The sequence below is a fragment of the Bombus fervidus genome, chromosome 13, assembly GCF_041682495.2.
Source record: "Bombus fervidus isolate BK054 chromosome 13, iyBomFerv1, whole genome shotgun sequence".
NCBI classification, from domain to species: Eukaryota; Metazoa; Arthropoda; class Insecta; order Hymenoptera; family Apidae; genus Bombus; species Bombus fervidus.
In genome coordinates this window covers 11511630-11532674 of record NC_091529.1, presented here as the reverse complement: position 1 = coordinate 11532674, position 21045 = coordinate 11511630, and the positions used below count along the sequence as shown (strand labels likewise).

Here is a 21045-nt window from a genome sequence, read left to right as displayed (position 1 = left end):
CGAGCAGAATTTCGTTTGAAAATCTCGTGGGGTTCAAGGCTAAAGTCGTTCGTTTCATCGTGAACTTCACGGTCTCGAGCACGCTTGGCAGCTGTACGCGGACGAAACCGCGGTAATAACAATAAATAATCGCTGGAAATTTGCGAGCACTGCCAGTGAGTCGCGGTTTCCAATTTCGCACTGACGCCGTTTGTCATCCAACCAACCAACCAACGACTTTCCAACAAAGCGATGATTTTCTTCCGTCCTTTCGGTCCACTAGCGAATACTTTCTAGCGAATAAAAGAACGCCTTTCTCATCGTTATCATAGATGTTTCGCTTTCAGGATTCGTTTCTCACTCATCGGATCGCTGGTAAATCGTGGTAATTTTCAAGACTTGTAACATTATATCGTATATGTTCTACTTTTAACGTTTCAACTGTTTTTTCAAATTTCTTCGTCGTGCCAATTTTTCAATAAATAAACTGAAATAAACTGAAATAATTTTGCCAATTTGCAATTTTCATGCGCCACTACTACTATTACTACTCATCCGCTTTTCGGACAAAATGTTTAATCGTGGAACGTGTCTTTTTACTTCTTTAGCTTTAGCGCAATGAAACCTATCAGAGATCGTTTAAATTACGTGATACGAAGCGTCACGGACTTTCATTAATCCGTGTTAAACTGTGAAATTAATCGAGATTAGATAAGAAAAATTAATCGAGATTAGATAAGAAAAATTAATCGAGAAATATAACTGCACAATTGACCGATCGATTTTAGTTAAAAATTGTCTTGTCTATCGATATAACCTGACAAAGAATTTAGTATGAAATTTTCAGCTTTTAAAGCTCTAATCGATTAACAACTGAAATAAAGTTGAAAAGAAAAAGAAACAAAGTTATATTATTCGATCGTAACTTTCTCAACTAATTATCAGATTCGTCCGGTTTTTAGATTTATCACAGAATGCCGATAATTTCACGCGTGACATTTTTGCTTTTTCAGCCGGTATAAAAGAATAATATGCCCGAAACATTCTTTGCTCTTCGACGTTTTTGAAAATTACACAAAAAACGCTTTTTCGCGATCATTGACCGCGATATATATTTTCATCAGAGTGACGTTCCTCGTTATCGCTGCTCGGATTCGGCCATTTGCTTTCTAACTCTGGATCAACCGAAAGGAAGAAATACTAGTATATATACGATAATACTAATACTACAACGAGAAATAAAAAGCGAAAAAAGAATGATTTGTCCAATCTCTTTACCTCTTGTGTCTTCGCTTTGTAATATCAGAATATTTAAAGAGAAAGAATGTTCGCGTTGCAATGGTATTAACGTTACAAGGAAAGAAAGAAAGAAAAAAAAAAGAAAAAAAAGAAAATTGGACAGTGTAGGTAGAGCGACTAAAGAAGTAGCCAATTCGTTGATCTCTTGTCGCGGTACTACTCCACTTTTTGTTACTATACGCGTGTTTCCATTTGAAGCAAAGACCAATAAAACGAAAGAAGAGCAATCGATTGTTTCGCATTTCAAATCTATTATTATTCTTTCGCTTCTGTCGTTGATTTTCTAACTCGGTCGAAAAAGATATAAAGTTACTTTACGATACGAAAGAAAGAATTCTCGCTTTAATCATCGACTCTGCAACTTCGGAACAAGCAAAGGGAAGAGATATTCGAGAACGAATGACAACGATATTCTCCATAATTTGTTATCCTTTCTTCGCTTTTAGCCGGACCACTGGACTAACTCCGAAGTAACCAGGAAGAAGACATACTCGAGTTAGAGTAACATTACTATCACAAACTAATAGACGAGGAACGTAATATAATTTTTAAAAGATACTAATTTTTCTAAATGCTCGCTATCGTTGTCGATCCTCTTCTTCGATCGAGCAAATATATTTTAATCTTGCAACTATCAAATCGAATTGTAACATTAAAACACGAATAAGAGAGAAAATGATTATGTTCTTCGCCCACCGGTGTTTACCGTATTTAGACTATGGACTGACTCTCTATCCTTGGAACAACTGGAAAGGAGAAATATAGAATAATGACGTTAATATCGATGGTATAAACTAAATAAAGAGAAAAGTAACCCAAATAATCTTCGACTCTTGTTACGTACTTTGATCGCATTGACACTTTGGTCATCGGGTTTCCAATTTGAAATACGAATGTTCGATATAACACGTTTCTTCGTTCTCGATTGTTATTCGTCCGTTTTAATTATCAACGTTCCAACACCAGAGTCACGCGAATGAAAAATCATGGAAAAATCACACTAGCGTTCATATGGAAAATTACGTGAGAAACAAAGAGAGAAAAACTGATTTTCTCGCTCCGTATTACCGGTCCTTTGTTAGAACCCTATACTCGATAACTCCAGTCCGACGAAAAAGAAGAAGATACTCAAACGCAAATCCACTCTTTGATCAAGCGCATCGATTCACGTTCAACCAGAGAATTTTGCACACGTGTACTCGTGTGCGAGAGTACAAGAACCAGCCTCTCTAAGAACACGAAAGGGACGACAAAGTCTGCAGGCAATTTCCTCTTTCTTCGGAAACTTTTCCATTTTCTCCTTTCGCTGTACATATTGGTTTTCTTTTCTAGCTCTCCTGGCCAGGGCAGATTCCCGGCTAAGAAATTTTTATTTATTAAGAATATTCCTTCCGACGGATCTCTCGAAATGCTAGACACGCGTCGTGTAAATACACCTTCCTCGGCAAGCTTTCCACTCGTTATTTGGATTACAACGTCCGTGCCAGACGGTTCAGGGCAAATGCAGACGAAAATGAAAATATCTTGGCGCTCGTTCAACGAATAAAATCAATATCGCCAGTGTTTTTGCTACACGGTGAATAAGATTTTGTTAATGTACACGGTTAATTCATTGAAACGTGTTGTCGAGTCGCCGAATTTCATCGTTTTTAGTCGGTTTTTTCTTCGTTGATTCACCGATTCTTCGTTGCGGCGATATTCTCTCATGTTTTAAGAAAGAAACATCGATCGTGACAAGTACAGGAAAATTACTTGCGGTTTATTAGAATTAGTTAGAGTATTTAGAATTAATTATCTAGAATTCATTAGGCGAAGTAAATTGTCACGGTAGCGTTGGTTTTTTCTAAACGATTTTCTAAGCTAAAATACTTCAAGACTAAAGATTTAGTACAATTAGAATGTTGTATTCCTTGAATCATCGAATTATTGAATTATCGAAGCAACATCTGCATAACACAGTTACGGTAATATCCACGCAGTGGTAAATATATTATTTATTATTATCGCAATACGATAGTTGACGGAAACATTTTAGATATATTCGATGAAATGGATATTTGTTCCTAAAAGAATGTCTCTTCAAATTTGGAAAACTTTACGAAATTCGTTTAAAATTTGTCAGCGGTTCTTCGTACTTTTTCTCTCTCTCTCATAACTGTTTAGCATGCTAACGTTGAACTCCCTAACGTTTATATAACATCTTTTTGTTTAATTGTACCCATAGAATACACGATATAATATGCCCAGAAAGTTTGGCTGCTGAACCCTGGGACAGCCTGTATATAAGTATACGTTTAGAAAAACGATAAGAAAAGCGTAACGAGTAATTCATTCGCCAATTATAGTCGAGATAAAAGACCTCGAAGGTACTGGGGAAGCGTTGATCGCAATGAGATTCGAGATGACAGGTGCGGCGAGAGGGCGAGGGCGAAGGCAATGGAGGAACAAGGAGATGGATCAAGTTCAGCGGAAAACCTAGAACTCTACACGCTGGGGTGGGGGGGGGGGGAGAAGCAAGCGGATTGTATAATAGGGCCATTGGCATCGGTCCAAAGTGCACGATCTCGTGGCCGTGCCAGAGCCGCCAGAGCCGTCAGAACTCCAGAATCCAACGGCAATGCAGAGTGCAGGAGGATCGCCGACGGAGAACTCTAGGTCGAGTCGAACGTGTTGGAAATTGGGTCATACAGCGAGCACTCGTCGCAGCCGAACGATTAACGCGCCAACGTTCAAATAGTTGTTGCGAAGATTGTGCAACGCGTACACCCCCGCGTGACAATGATCGTGGATATCGTCGCGTACGTCGTCGCCTCTATATTCTCGATAGTGTTTCCGTTGCCAACAGCGTGGAAATTTCATTGCCACTGCGACGAGATACGACTATCGTGATTATATTAGTATCAAATTTAGAACCAGTCTGAAAATATGTAGACAAATTGCAAGTTATTTACCGCAAAGAAGAAGAATCGGTAGAATAAGTAGAATTAGTGAAATAAGATTAAATGGAAAGTGAGATTAAATAGGCTGAGTTTGAAATGACCCGATGTATATTGTCACTCGCATAATTTGGCGTAATTAATTGCTCAAACGCTTTCGTAATCTCTGTTAAGCGCATACTCGCAATAAATATTATTACATTTTCCGATTAGTTTCAAATCTCGTTAGAACGCTAACAAAGTTTCAGAAAATGTTTTATTTGCCGCGTATAATATATCGGTAAAAAATTTGTATAAATATTAAAATAGTTTCACGAGCCATTGTATCTCGTGTATCTGTGGCCAAATAACGTGCAAATAATAATTGCCGTAGTCGAGCATAAAGATAGGATTGTACGAAGAACGAAGAGTGCATCGTGATTTAGAAGCGTTTGTAGGAAAAGATGTTCAAGGCCGGCGGTTGTTTTCAGATTGGCCCTGAAAAGGGACACCCTACGAAAGGGCGGTCTTACAATTACACGCGTGGCTGTCTATTACTGTTTGGAATGCACGCGTGACCCGACATAATCCGCGAGCCAAAAGCTGCTCGTTGTTCCAAAAGATGGCAACGCTCGAGGTCAAACGGTGGGCGTTCACGACGTCGTGCAAATGGATTCGAGTCCCTTCGCCATTTCCCAATTTTTCTACCGGTAGTGAGGTCGAAAAGCGAATCGATCGAACGTATCGAAGAACGGTTGTTCCTCCATTTTCCCTTCGTTTCGTTTGATCGAATTAACGCGTATAAAATTAGTTCGAAGAACAGAACGAAGCAAACGTAGAACATTCAAACAGAAGACTTAAGTATGATGGAGTAGCATGTAGAACGTTTGCATTTTGATCGTCATCGTTTGCAAGCTTGTATGAATATGTATATGTGTATGTATATATTAACTATACGAATATGTATTGCACGAATATGTAACGTGTTAGATACAGAAAGATTCGAAAATTGTCAATGTACGATTTACGTAGTTTTAAAGCTGCTATGTATTGATCTTTCGCCAGTATTATCGTTAGAATATTATAATATAGTCGATAATTCTAGAAACAAGCAAACGTATCTTCGAGTACTAATTATCTAAGTACTAATTATCGATACACCCTGGCTGTTAAGAATTTCTGTTTCAGACAAAACTAAAAACTAGTTTTAAACTACTCGAAACTGTGTAATACGTCTCCGATAATAGTAGTAATTAATCCTGATATTTAAGGGCTTGAAACCGATGATTATTATCGTTATGTTTGAATTATCATTGTTACGTAAAGTTGTTAGAAAATTCTGCCGGAGGGAAACCTCGCGGAATTCAGCTACAGATCGTAAAAAAGTTCTTCCTTGACGCATTTCGTTCTACGCGTATACAATTTCCTTCCAAGATCGTTAAGATCTAACCCCGCTCTTTTCAATTACTTTTTCTGCTCTTTTTACGGTACAACGAAGAGATAAAAAAAAAAAATCCCATAAAAATCCATAGTGAAATTGCTTCTCTGCAAATTCGCCCTACTTTTCTATATATACAGTTACTAAATATACATATATGCATAGTACAGTGAACCACGAAAGTCTACAAACACCTATCGACTTTCGTATATCTATCTCTCTCGTCAAACTCGACTCGCCGAAAAAGCTAAAAACTCGCTTATCGATATACATCTCGAAGAAGTTTCAAAAATTAAGATTTTACTTGTAAACGCGTTGGGACAGCGTTACATCAAAAGTTGGAAAACTTGTCATTTTTGTTTTCATGGTAGGGAGCATACGATAACGAGACGATATTATCGATGCTTATATAGGAGAAGGAGAAGAGCTTACAAGATATCGTGTATAATTACGCGTATCGCTTTCATGACTTTATATATATATATATATATATATGATAGACTATTAAGTGTATGTAATTAGTGTGATATTTTATACTTCTTTCGTCTTAGTGAAGACGAAAGTGAATAAATCGTACTACGTTTCACCGATATGTGGCTGTTACGTTAGTGCAAAAGGAAATTCGGAGACGATGGTATTTCTTTCTTTTTTTCTCCTTATAATACTTGATATTTCATATTTGACGGTCTTACGTAGACTTTTTTCTGTTATTATACGAAATAAATAATACGTAATATGCAGTATGCGCTTATCTTTTACTATAAAATACACGATGCAAACTCCCCTCCGCGTAAATAAAAACTGAAGTAAATCCCTTCCACCTTCTAAATCTTTCACCTTCGTTTCCATTCGATAGAAAAAAATTACCGCTCGGTGTCTGACCACGAAAGAATCGATGAAACGTCCCCGTCGTTAATTAATCGACAACGTCGGACAGATACGAGTGAAACACGACGTTTTCTCGCGCGGTTGCGAGTAAACGAATTCGAAGAGCTGTAAGAGGAAAAACGCGTGCAGGTAGTAGGAAACATAGGCCGGTTTCATCTTCGAACCTGCACAAATTCTCACCGTCGAACAGCAAAATTTCCACGGAATAAACAAGCATTTGCTACGAATCATGGCCAAAGACTATCGTCTTTTTCAGTGGTTTCCATCGAAATGTTTCCATGGGATGGTGAAACATCGTATAAGCCACGTGTATAACGCATAAAACAGAGTCGCACTTTCACCCGTATTACATGTAAAATAAGCAAAAAATTTGAATAAAAAATCAGAAATTCTATATTCCAAGCACGTTTGGCGCGAACAAACTCGATGGAGGAACGAGCCCCGTAAACCGACGAGGATGTTACGGTCTTTACGAGCGTTTTACAATCGGTTTTCGAGCCTGCATGAACATCCTCGCCTTGTATTCTGGCCATTCCAGTAACCGCTGTTCGACGATATCGGACATAGAAACGGGTGGTCCCGATTCGATTCAAAATGCTATCTGGCCATTCGCATACTCCAAGATTTCTACCCTCTTTGCAGCCTAGCTACGTCGAGGGCGGAGCTCTTTCCGCACTTGGATAAGATCTCTCTGAAGATGGGCCAAAGCCGCGTCGAGGATCAATCCTAGCGGCGTTTCACGGTTCGCCCCAAACAATTTTGGCAATGACTCTTCGGCGTATAACTGGCGAACATACTTGAATTGGTTCGTTCGATCGCTACCTACCGTTTGATCGCTCGATATTCCAACGAAAAGGAAAACGATGGAAAGAGACGGCGGGAAATTTTATTTCCTTAACGGTTTTCTGAAACTTTTTCGGATCGGAGTAAATCAAATTTTGATGAAATATTAATGAATCGTAATCAATGATCTATGATGAACGACGTGATTTTAAAGAGGCATAAACGTATGTATGCGATATATGTATAATCGAGTTTCTTTCTTTATTTATAACGTTATATCGTCGTTATATCGTCGTTAATAGCCGTTGATAGCCGCGTAATAAATTTTACACCGATTGTATGCCATATTGTAAGTTACAGTTGCAATGTTTCTCAAATAATCGTCGAGTGAAATAATATCGTAATAGGGATAAACGTGATCTCTCTCGAAACGGTAATAGACTCTGCCGATATTTCGAACGGCGTTAAAGAGCCATTTTCCCGTAAATGTTTAAGGTAATCGCAAATTATTATTAAACGGTATACTTTGTTCTTATGATATTAGGTGAATAACTCTGTAATCGTTATCGACCGATTTAAACGTTTTAATGGATGCAAATGAGAAATGATAAGACTTATGATAAGACAGATTTAGACTAGGGATTGATCGCTGGGCATTATTGTAACTTGTTCTTCTTTCAGATGTTTTTCCTCGAGGTTGTGCGTGGGAGAGAGGAGGAACGTGAAAGAGGAGGTCAAGGATTCCATATATAATATCGAGGGATTCGCTCGGGGAAAAAACAAGTGGCTATGCACGACTGTGTTGGTATAGCTTTTATTTTCACTAACTTTTCACCAACAGTTTCGTAACAAGTGTCTTGCAACTCCTACACGATCGTCTTTCACTTGACTCCAATTACTTTCATTTTTGTTTCACCGCTGCTTTCTCGATAGGCCAACTTTACGCGCGTATTTATTTTATCATCGTCATCGTAATCGCGATTAATTGTTCTTGACCATACGAGTAATATATACGAAAGTTTGACGGTTGGTACCTATATTCTTGTCCTTTTAGCGATATTTTATCTAATTTATTATTTTATATCCGATTTATATTCATAAACATGGTAGTTTCAGAAAATCATATTACCGAACGTTGCACTTTTAAAGCACAATTATCTTATATAGAAAGCACTGACTTTGAAGCAGAGGAATACACCCTGAATGAATTAAAAATGAAAATAATTGTTAAATCTCGTACGATATTAAAATAACTGAAGCATTTATAAAGCTATTGATATACTTGTGAAATTGTTTTATTAGTTTTATTCGTGAAATACGTTTCATATGGTGGTGCACATTTGCGGGATGAACGTGCGATATTCTGCGCGCGATAGCTTTTTCGATTTTTTCGCGCATTTCGATCGACCTGTCTGTATCTCGATTTTAATGCGAAACTATGACACGATGAAACGGAGACAGCTTTGTTCGAGAAGCTTTCTATATTGGAACCAACGCTTGTTTTAACCGAAAACGAATACATTGCTATTACGTTTTTCCCACGTTTATCTTCTCCAGTGGATTTTCTTCACGTGGATTTTCTTAATTTCATGGATTTTTTTCTGCTACCTCGCATTTACGCCTTATTTACACGCCATCTTCTTCTTCATCGTCATTATCATCATCATCCCGGTTTCTTAATTTTCTGCTTTTTAGGTTTTACTATCAATTCGCTTCGTTTCGTCGTTTCTCTATCTTTCGTTCGATCCTTTTCGTTGAAATGGATTATTTTGACGAGAAAAGCAGTTTCGACAGTTTTGGCCGATTCGTAGTACCGGTGTTACGCCACGAGACTCAGTAGAGATGGGATTTCTAACCGTCGTTCGCGGACCTACAGCGTCGCAGACATATCCTCTTATCCGCCCGACGAAAAACATACATTGTATCGACGAGAGCATAATTGTCACCAGGCAGCGAGTTCTGGAACCGTCGATTTCGGACCGTTATTTCTAACAAAGAAGTCGGCCTGCGTGATCATCGGCGCGAGCAGTGGCGTGATCCGAGCATAAGGAGGGTCGTCTCCCCGAAAGACAAAGAATCGGTCTAAGGACTTCAGAGTCTCGTTCGAAACCTCTAACCGAACAGTCGCGTTCGAAATCTCTCACGAAACAATTTGTGACGCTTTTATTATTATTTAATTTATTGTTAAAAATACATGCTATATTAACCTGTTAACACAGTGTCAAATTCATTCAAACACCCCTGTTATCTTAAACGAAACGGCGAAAGGCGATTACACGAATCGTAGCGAGAATTTACGCCTCTCGCTGACGCGTTTTCCTCGCGATCGCGTCTCTCCGCGAACGGTCGTAACAACCAGTATGAGAATTTTGTCAAAATATATAAATCAATGTAAATAAATTAAAAGGACAAAATCGCGAAATCCTATTACTCGATTCTGTTTCGCTTCTGTTCTCGCGTCTATTTTCTTACGCGTTCACAATGCTTACCCCCATTAGCACCGCACACCAAATGCACCAATTATCCCTCGGACTACTACAGTTCTCGCGTACATTCTAAAATTGCAATGAATTCCATTGTCTCGCTAATTATCCCATTCACTTGTTCTCATCTAGATCTTTTATCGACCATCCGCCGTTACAAAATCTCAACAACCTTCGTGCCACTTTAAATAAACACGAGGATTCGTCTAACTGTGGCGCACATGTAAAAGAATCTAGTCTGAATTTTTTATTTTGTACGATACAGGAAAAAAAAGGTGAAAAGAAAGCCAATTAGACTTTTCTGCGGCATTTCTCTTCGTACCATGAATTTTTCGTTCAACCAGGAACGCGAGCAGTTCACGGAATTATGCCGCGATTACACAAACGTTGAGATTACGGACGTTTACGGGGTTTAATCGGGTTTCAGCGCGCAGAAACGTTTGTATGTTACCCGTTGATGAATAGGAACCTATGGCAGGATTAAGAATCTGTTTTTAAATATAGACTACTAGATACATTAATTTTCGCTTGTTGAAAAATTAACATACAGTATGAATATTAATATACGGTATATACCGTGACTTGTCTATATAGCGAATCGTTGACTGTCGAAATATTTTGTTCGCCTTAAACGAAGCGTATGTGCTTCCAATAAATATAAAGTAACTTTTATATATGTTTTCAAATCCGTTTGAATTTCGAACAATATAATCGCGATAGTCGAGTCTGATCATGGCTGAGTCTGATTAAGAATAGACACACACGTCACAAGCATATGGTTTCTACTAAAAAGGTTTCTACGAGCGTTGAAATACTTTAGCGATGATAAGCAACTAAACGCTACTCGATATACCGTATGTTAAGTATTGCTATCGACGCTGTAAAACAACTACTTGTTAGATAATACGTATAACGATATTTGGCGATCTCGATGTCCGTGAGAAAGCGTTGTCGAGTCGTGGGTCCCGTGTACGCGATCCTCGGCGGCGAACAACGACAGCAGAGAGCGTCGGGCTTGCCCGATTCTTAGAACCGCCTATCTCGTATCGAGCCTAAAGCCAGATGCCGCGTTTATAGTTGCGGCTATCGGCGAGACGATAATTTTGAAAATAGATGGTCGCCGCTGTAGAAAAGTCGACGCTGACGTACACTTTTGCTACTTGCAGGTGTACGTTTGCGACAAACGTGGAACGTGCTGTAACTCGTATATGTCGTTTCAGATCCGTGTCGAACTTTAGCAACGTAGTCGCGATAGACGGAGATTTCAAAGTATTTCCCGTAGCTGATATAAACGTAAAAAGTTTGCAAGAGCGTGGAAATATTTTCGCGAGCCATTGCGATATCTAGCGAGGGAAAAAGGGGACGATGGGGCCGACGAGTTGGAGGGGCGAATATTTTCGAGCAGCGAGATGCGCTCGAGAGTCGGCGATCTTTGGCCGTGAACGCGAAACGACGAATACCAGGCGGCTCGATTCAGTCAAGGACGGTCGAGTTTCAGCAAAAGTCGCGGAGAGAGCTTTCGGTCGTGTGCACAGAGGCTCGCTGCTAACGCGAAGCCTTTTCACCGACGAGATTATGGAACATCGATATTTTCGGCCCGTGACCCAGTTGCCATTACGCCGCGAGGGAAAGTAGAAAGAAGAGGAGAGGAGGAAAAAGATATCCAGATGGAACGAAATACGAAGGGTTAATCGGATTGGCGAATAGAAACGTGTACCGCTTTATTGGGACGGGACACAACGCTGTTCGAAGTATTTGTTAAGTAAAGTGCTCGTATTTGTTCGCCCATCGGCATTTTCATGTCGCGTTTGATAATTCATTGGTACGAATTTGCGTTACGCTAAACGTTTCCACGCGTAATATTAGGTCGATGCGTATGAAACGTCCTTCTTCCAGGTAAGCATCTATAATCGGATATAGTTTAGACACGACGTGTATTCGATCCCTAAATCGTACAGGACTTCCGTCTCGATATTTTCATATTCAAAAGAAGAGTATTGGATTTTGATCGAAAGATTTATACTTTTGTTATATCTTGAAAATCATATAGTGACCGAGTATTTACGAAGAAGCGAGATCCGCGTTGTTTTTTCGCACGATTGAAATCTAACGTGGCCATGTTCGCTGGTCGGTTCTATCGAAAATTTCGACTCACCTTCGATCATAGCGATTTTTCTGAACGTAACGCACGATAGAGTATCGAGATTATCGTGGGAACCGAGGATCGAGCAAGACGCGCGTGCAGCTGTTGAAAGAACGAGCATGCTCGAAGACAAAGGAAAATCGGTGTGCTCGATTTAAACGACGTTTATCGATGCGCCCTGTGTTTCGTATTGTCGCCGCTGTCGATACATTTAAGTTAGGTCACGCGCCGTAAAGCGAAACGCCTTCATCGGCTGTACGCGACCGAAATTCGTATCGACGCTTTTCTTTCGATAAGCGAACGCCGCTGTATGCGTTTCGTGTTTCGAATCCGCGACGTAACATCTCCACTGGCAATGGAACCGACTCGTCTGTTCCATCGATGCGCGTTGCAACGTGAAATCGTGAAAAAATGTTGACAACGTTTCCTTTCTTTTCCATACTTTTTATTAATTTCCCGTATCATAATATCGAAAAAATAACCTGCAAAGGTAATTCTATTGCTCGTAAAACGTCTTGATTCTCTCTTTCGAACGTTTAACTAGCTTTGAAGTTAACGTGTAATTTCAACGGCTGGATGTCAAATTTCTTTTGAACAACCACGGCTAATAGAAAAGTTATAAGAGGAAAAAAAGGGCTGGCTGTCAGTAGATTACGCCAGTGGTAGGTAAATCGGCAAATGCCAGATAATAATATCGCTACCATAAAACGACAAATTGCTAGTAAAAATAACGCGTTACACGGCAAAGGCAATTTATGACCATCGTCTTAAATGCAGTTGAAAGCAGTAAACGTGCAATAAAAATACTATTATTACGCGTCTATACTCGTCAAAGGGGACAAGGAAAGTCGTTTAAACGGTTATCTAACTTTGTGAATTGATATTTGCTTTAACGCTGAACCTGACTCGACCTACTTGGTCGTTAAAAATGTCACCATCAAGGATGTCTGCATCTCTGAATCAGTTATATAGACTGTTTTACTCGTCGTGCGATAAAAGTTCTTCGAAACCATGTTCCGCTTGATTTTACTTTTTCTCCTGCTCTCGTTTCGTTTCTATTGCCCGTTAAACAAATACGTAAAGAATGAAAGAAATTTCTATTTAAATAGGACGCGTTTCCTTCGCTTTAACCGCAAAGATATTTTGCATAAACCGTTACCCCTACGCGTCAACAATTTTACCAACTCGTTTAATCCTCTTTTTCTTTTCTGCTTTATACGTATGATTCGCCGTGAATATTATACATCGACGGATATCGTTCAAACACAGTTTAAAATTTGAGTTTAAAATTTGTTCGTTGATTTTAAAAATTCGAAGAAAAATATCGAAAAGAGGATATGGAAGTGCGAAGAAGAAGAGGAGGAAGAAGAAACGAGGAAAACAACGGGATCGAGTTGATCGGTTTTAGTCGGTCGATCGAGTTTCGCTAACCAGAGGGGGAAAGACAATAAGAAAGAAGTAACGATTCTCCGCGATTCGACGATGACGACGAAAACGCTCGGTCTGTCCCGAATGATTAATCAACGAGATTGACCGCGGGCCGCGGATGCCTGCGGTTAGCGATATTTTGATTTTCAATCGTTTCCGTAACATCGACGAGAGCTCGACGAAGAGGAGAAACGACGGGTGAGACGGCCGGCTGGCAGCAGAAGTTGGTTCAACCTACCTAGTCGAAAAATTGGAAATCCATTATTAACCGCATCCAACGTTGACAGGCTATTTGCCGTAAAAACAATGAAACTGATTGATTCGTCCGTCTGAAAAATAGTCTATCACGTGGCTTCCGTACGCGCGACACGCGAGAACAGGTTTTAAAATGGAAAAATATCGCGCACCCTGTATCGATTATTACTTCTGTTTGTATTTCTTCGAGATTTCGAGATTTCGTATTTCCAGGTGCAGACAAAATAACTAATTAAGGTTTAAGATTTGCGTATCGCAACCCTTTCATTTATATCCCTGTGTTCCATCTCTTCTCAATCATTTTCAGTGTAACTGACTGATATTCAAATATAATTAGCCGTCTAAACCGATTTAATTCGTATAGTGCGCTTTCTATTTAGACATTTCCATTTACATGGGCCAACTAAACCATAGATTAGTAAGAAAGCCGCGTAATTAACAAAAATAATACACACCAATTTACTAATGGAATAATAAAAATGACCGGTAGAGCCAAGCGTTTCCACTTTAAAAAAGGCGTCTCTTCTTTCAGGCGTAACTGCAAAAATAAAGAATAAACCTGCCGATAACAACTCGTTCGTACGAGAAAGCGGTTTTTCATAACGCCGAAAGCAACAACAAACTCTGAAACACCGATGCTGCCATCGAGTTAATCCAAGTAGCATGCTTACGTGCAATAATAATAAAGGGAGTAAACGAAAAAGAGAAAGGAAATGCACAGCAGTGGCGTTTCGATGATCCGCAGGCAAAATCTGAATCTTGCGCTTCCTTTTTCATCTTTTACAGCGACGCGTGCAGTCCCGTGTTGTCACACAGATGGATTAAATACGAATGTTGGAAAATAGATTTCGAGGCCAATTACATCCAACGGAATGCGGCACCGACGGTCCAAGAATCAATTTGATTTGTCACGATACGCTCCATTTCCTCCAACTTTTCGCACCGCTTTCGCCGGAACAATGCTTTTCACGATCCGCGACGCTACGAGCCTCGCGTACCCTCCAGTTGCATGCGATAGGAATGGTGGAGGGCCACCAGCCAGCCCATTCGGGTTTTCCTTTCGAGCATCGACCTGTTCGAATCTCGTTCTTCCGATCGAAAAGGAAAAAATGGCCGGTGAGAAAAGAAAATGCAGAATACTTGGTTGTCGAGGAATTTATCGATCAGGATGCAGTTAAAATACGTCTGTACAGATTAGAATACCGCTAAATATTGCGTGTTTTCACGCAATATGTTTGCGTGCAAAGGGTTGTTGTTTTTATTTATGTTTAAAATGTATCGAAACAATTGCTCAATTTTTCGGAAATCGGTCGTTTTTTATTTACGATGTTATGCCACCGTTGTATCTTAAGTAACAGAATTTGAAATATACCGAGAGAATAATAACGAGAGAGAGAGAGAGAGAGAGAGAGAGAGAGAGAGAGAGAGAGAGAGAGAGAGAGAGAGAGAGACGATAAAACAAAAAATTAAGTAGAAACCGGCCAGAAGGAAGACGAAGAATCGAGCGGTACAGCCAGTTTGTTTAATCGTTCCAATTAGAATCATCGATCGTGCCTCCAAATAATAATCGATCGACGAGTCTCCCGTCCCAATCACGTAATTCCCAATTAAACAAAATGCACCGAAGCAGGTAGACATTTAATAAAACCGGCATCATTACGTTGTGGTCGGAAACGACGTGGTCGCTTTCAAAGCCACTTTGTGACAATGACGGCCTTTTAAATTAATTGAATCGCCATCGGCCGCACGGTGCGAACGATTCCACCATAATTGTGTACGGCGCTTTGTATCGCCAAATTTCTGCGCGATTAACCGTTGCTATTTGATGAAATTGTTTGGCAATTTATTTCACCGCGATTTATTTGTCCGATACGTGTACGATAGCAGGCCACTTTATTTAATTGTACGTTTCATCGTCGAATGCTTTCGAGACTTTTATAAAAATCGACAAATCTAATTTTAATACAACCCCGATATTGTACAAATATCTGTATTAGTATTATTGAATTCTCTTCTATTCATATTTGTATTTCTGATCGAAGAGGAATACATATTTGGAGATTTTCATCCATCTGCTACTCAGTTTGATGTTCAGCTTGCAACCTTTGCACGTTTTATTTCAATTCTCTTTTCCAACTTTTACTGCGTAAATTACATTTTGTCGGAGAATCTTCCACAATCCGTTATCGTAATTAGAAAAAATAAATGCCTCGATTTCTTTATTAATACGACCGAACCGACATTCGCAAATGTTACGATCTCTGCTTCTCCGTTTTGTAGGAAACGAGAAAAAAACGACGTTTCTGCAGGACGCTAGCCACCTTGCGTTACACACGGCGGACGCCCGCGTCGCACGAAACTGTCTGTCTGACCACCTGTCGACAGCGAAAGCTCTCAATTTTTCCGCATCCTGACACTCGCCACGCGGAAAATACTAGCGACATGCTGCGAGTTAATCGTTTTGCGTCGTGAAATTCGCGGCTCCACGCCTTTCTCCTGAAATTGACGGATATCCTCGCACAAATCGAATAGAAAAATGGAAAACCGCAAAAAGTCTGAACCAATAAATAATGCGAAACTTTTATTGTCAAATTTTAGGTTTCCTAAGATCGCGTATTAGTTAGCATTATATATTAAATGTATATCATATACGATACGATGTGATAATATAATACGATATAATATAATAGAATAACGCTATTATTCGAAACTGCTACAAAAATTTCTCGTTTATATGCGCTACATCTTACCAGATATGAACATTTCTTCTATATATGAACAAGATAAATATCACTTTATTATTTCATTTCTTTATCTCGGACGTTATACCTGAATATTGTTTGAATTTTTAACAAATTCCATTATAGGAATCATCCTATCGACTCGTTTGAAAAAAGAAAAAAAAAAGAGAAAAAGAAAAAGAAAAAGAGGGAAACGTCTCGTTTTTTCGAAAAGAGCGAAACGATAGGGTCGAAAATATTCCATACGATTCTTTTATTAATCATGGATACTGAATTTCAAGCGATCAGTCCGGGATCGAAAACGAGCCGAAAACTTGCGGAATGTTTTTCTACCTAGATTTCGCTGGAATTCAACGACAATTGATTTTACGGCGGAACGTGACTTCTGCCGGCGCGGCGCGCCGGGGCGGCGTGTCGTAAATCTCGAAGCTCGTAGCGATTAGAAAGACGTATGTTATCACGGAATAATCTTCTAGAGTGCCCTATCTTCATATTTCTCGCTCGTTCTACGTTCTAGTCACCGCGTATGACTTCGCGTTCCAACGATCGATCGCCGACGCGATATTATCTGCGTTGCCCTCGACGTTCGCGTCTCTCTTGTTCAGGGTTGCCTTTGAACGGTGACCTACGAAGACCCGAGCTCTCGATTTCCTTTCAGGGTCTGCGAAATAGCCGCGGAGAAAAAATATCGCCCGTGACGCGACAACGCTCGAAGACGATGTATAATAGACCTGCGATTTTTATCGATTTCACGGTATCGTATCGTTTGTTCGATATTTTCAGGCGTGGAAAATACAACACGGACGGTGAGAAAAAGTATCGGCGCTTCTCCTTTTAATTCGCACCTCTCTATTGCCAAATGTACGAAACTTTTAATATTTTTAACGCGTTTTAAACTCCTACTACTTGAACGTGTTTATCGTTTCTATTCGTTGAATAGAATCGTCGAATAATAAGAATAGACCGTCTCGGTGGACAAGCCTGGCACAGAAATGCGTGTCGTTGGAAGACGCCATTCCTCGCAAAACAGCGAACATTTGCGAAATCGAGCGTCGTCCCGATCGGTTCGTTCATATTCCGAGCAACTGTCCTCGAAAAAGTCAGAAACAAACCGAGTTAACCCGGTTGGACGGACACTGGCGGTGAACAATTCCCTATTGAGAAAGTTTCCTTCGAGTTTGCCATCTTGGTATTTGAAACGAGACACGTCGAAAAGAACCAATTCCAAGAACGAACACATAGTCGAAGCGTAGTCCAATTTCCAATCGAAAGAATCGAATTTTCCGATCAGCTGGCAAATGAAATTCATTTCACTATGAAATTTTCATTCGTTCGCGGGGGATCGATGTTCATCGGGAAGCCGATCTTCTCTTTTTCCAGCACGACCAGCATCCCTTTTGAAACGATAAAACGATTGATTACAAGCACAGTTTCGATGGTTTTGCGTGTGTTGGAATCACAGATGAGCGTAGAAGCGTAACGGAGCAGACTGAAATTCCCGCAAGATGGGATGATACCGATGACATTCGAAACAAAGAAAACGATTATCCTTTCAGATAAGGAATAACGATGCTCTATTCTCTTGTTAGATCGCTCGTTGCAATAAGCGATTCCGCTTCTTGACCAAATTGTTCGACGAAACGATCGTAAATCGGATCTGGTTTAAACTAGAATGCATTAAGGTAAACCGAGTCGGATAACTCGATTGTATAGTTTATTAATTAGCAGTTATTTATTAATTAATGAAATAAAAATAGGTAGTAAACTTGCAATTATTAGTTTACGATGAATTCGTATATTTTGGCAAAATTGATGTACTATTGCCAGTGAAATGGCTGAAATAGACTAAAGTAGCCGAATGGTTAACAACGACGGTTATACATGTACGTCGTCGTTATTCATCCTATATAGGAAACAACAGCTATTCTTATTCTTATTCATGTAGAGTAAGTATAACCTGTTCGTAGTCGTTAATCCTATGGAAATCTATTTATACATGAAATTGTACAGGAAACTGGTAGAATGGCTATTGTTTTTCCTATATAGGAAGCCTATATACGAATCAATGTAGAATACATCTACGGTACAACAACTAGTTGCTTGACGAGTGTTGCTGTTCGCGTAAATCAAACGTATAATATCTACAGCCATCGAATCTATCCATACGAAAATTGTTACTTGCCCTACACGGTAAATGCCCAACAATTACAATTATTTTCCTATTCGACTATTGCAGCTGCCTATTCGAAAAGACAACTACATCCATATATACGAGAAATTTCCAAGAATTTCTAAGTTTTTAACAAGCATTTACTGCGCAATCATTTAATTAATTCTTTTCTTATTCTAGGAAACGTTTCTTTCTTATCGTTATATCGCTATATATCGGATAGATCGACGTTCTGTAAGGTTGAAAAGCTTACCGGTGACGGGCAGAGCGAAACAAATATATCGAATATAATTTGTCATACTCGGAAAAGACTGGGAAGTAAGATTAGAAAACAAAGAAGAAAATAAATGATCAACGATCGATGTATACGTAAGAACGTGCAATAAATGATCTATGACTTTTAGCATGAAACGCAGTGACAATGTTGATCATTCGATTAATCGATTAACCGATTAACCGACTTCTTCGTAAGTAATTAGATGGAATAATCGTGGTGCTATTGCCACATAGCATCAAGCACGAACAGATTAATAACCGTGACTTGTTCAATGTTATTGAACGTTAAACGGGTCGCGTTAACGTCGTTTGGTTTTCCGATTGCAAAATCGATGCAACGCGATGATAATTCCACGAAATGGAAAACAACAGCCGCGACGGGAGCACGTTGTTCCTTCAGTTTCGGTCGAAACGATACTCGGAAGAGATACGGAACCGGCCTTGTCCACCGCCAGTCGATCCGATCGATCGAACGATCGCGTGGCTCGCTAATACGGAGAACGTCGTTAATGCGGATCGCCTTTAAGAACGCTCAGCGTCGCGACACGTAAGCAGACTTTTTCTTTCATCCGAGTTACGTAACCTACGAGGTCGAACCGATGGAACGACGCTATTCTCTTCAATGAAGCGACCTTGAATTTTTCTACCGCTAACTCGTGCAGTTTCTCCAAAACTACTATCTTACAAACGTTTCGAAGCGTACAAGCGAAATATTTGAAAGACCCTGAGGATAGCAGCAGATGTATAGAAGGGGAAGTTTCCAGGAACTGCACAGTCTAAAACTTCGATTATTCGAATAAAAGTGCAGAAAACCAGAGTACTGGGATTTCGATTTCGGAAACACGGAAAATTCTAAAATTCCAGTATTCAGAAATTCAGCAACAATATGAAAGTCGAAAGACTGAAAATGTTATGATCCTTGTATTTTTGAAACCGAAATGGTTGCTGGAAATTCTGACACAGTGTGTAGAAAGTTGATTATTTATGAAGCTTGTATCGAGGCGCGATAGCGCCAAGGAGTCTGGAGGTCGAGTTAAACCGATCCAACGTATGGAAACGTGCATAGGAACGTTGGTAAAAATGTTTGCAAACGTATCCCACCCAACCTAGCCGCACTGTGCATAAACACAGTCGTTCAACGTCGTTAAACGACGTTCGACTCGATCGGATTTGCTTCGATCGGCGAACCCAGTGTACCTTGTTCTTTCAGCGGATAAAAAGGTGTATTCGTTAGACAACGTTACCAATCGTAAATGATTATTATCAAGTTGATTCTGTAGAATTTCAATTTTTGCCTGATATATTTCATTTGTTTCGTTTCTAGCGTGATGATTGGACAAGAAACGCTATTCGATTAACCGTACACGATCACGCTGTAAATGACAGTTTCTCCGTTTCTTTCGCTCGATTCGATTCGGGCAACGCGTTTTCTCGATGGAAAAGCAGCTTCGATCCACGTACGCGTTATTTCCGCTTCGAATTATCCGCAATTCGAGAGCCCCGATCCTCGTTCGTGCGAGTACGCCGCTAACTTAACGAGAGCTTAAGGTCGAGCTGGCGACCGACGTTGCATGCTCGTAAAAACGACGATTAAGATAGGAATCTGGATGTCGATGGGAAAAGTGGTGTGGCAAGGTCCAAAGTCGTGTACGTATTCGCTCTAATAAGGTCGAAAACGGCCGCGACCGAGACCTCTCGTCTCCCCCCACGCCCATCCTTCTCGTTTTCCTCTTCGTCTTCGCCGGTAGTGCCGATGCTGATCTACCAGACAATTTTAAAGGTTAAAGGAGAATATAATCAAACCATCTTCCCACTAGTGTTTGTTCGTTTATTCTGCCAACGAATAATAAGGTGCTGACGATTGGCTTGGATATAGTAATCACGTACTCTATAGATCGGTTCATCTCGCACAACTACATTTAGTTATTCGCAATTGCAGCTTCTGTAATTCCGAAATTAATCCACAGAAGCTCGATATCGCATTTATTTATTTCATTTGTTCGTTCATTTTGCATTATTTAATTTTTGCGCTTTCAAATTCTCCAGTTCTTTGGGGTTTACGAATCATCAAATATTTGTCGAACAAATTGCATTTATTCGCAAACAACTTTGTTTCTTTCATTTGGAATACGACTTTTTACTTATCATTTATGTATATGTAGAACGTTACATGATATTAAATGAATTCTTTGACGCTGGTTTAAATAATTTCACATCGAAGAAATAGAACAACAGGGTGCGATAAGC

The 21045-nt window shown here is 39.8% G+C and overlaps 1 protein-coding gene across 5 annotated transcripts in view; it reads right to left on the bottom strand.

Moving 5' to 3' along the window:
- The window catches only part of LOC139993859 (octopamine receptor beta-1R), a 121355-nt gene that overhangs the window by 65052 nt on the left and 35258 nt on the right, over positions 1–21045 (bottom strand). The window contains exon 4 of one of the 5 annotated variants that reach the window (XM_072015980.1): positions 14067–14149. The exons of the other annotated variants lie outside the window; for them this stretch is intronic. Within the exon in view, the coding sequence (XP_071872081.1) occupies positions 14067–14149 (83 nt within the window). The remainder of the gene's footprint in view (positions 1–14066; positions 14150–21045) is intronic. 5 annotated transcript variants of the gene reach the window in all.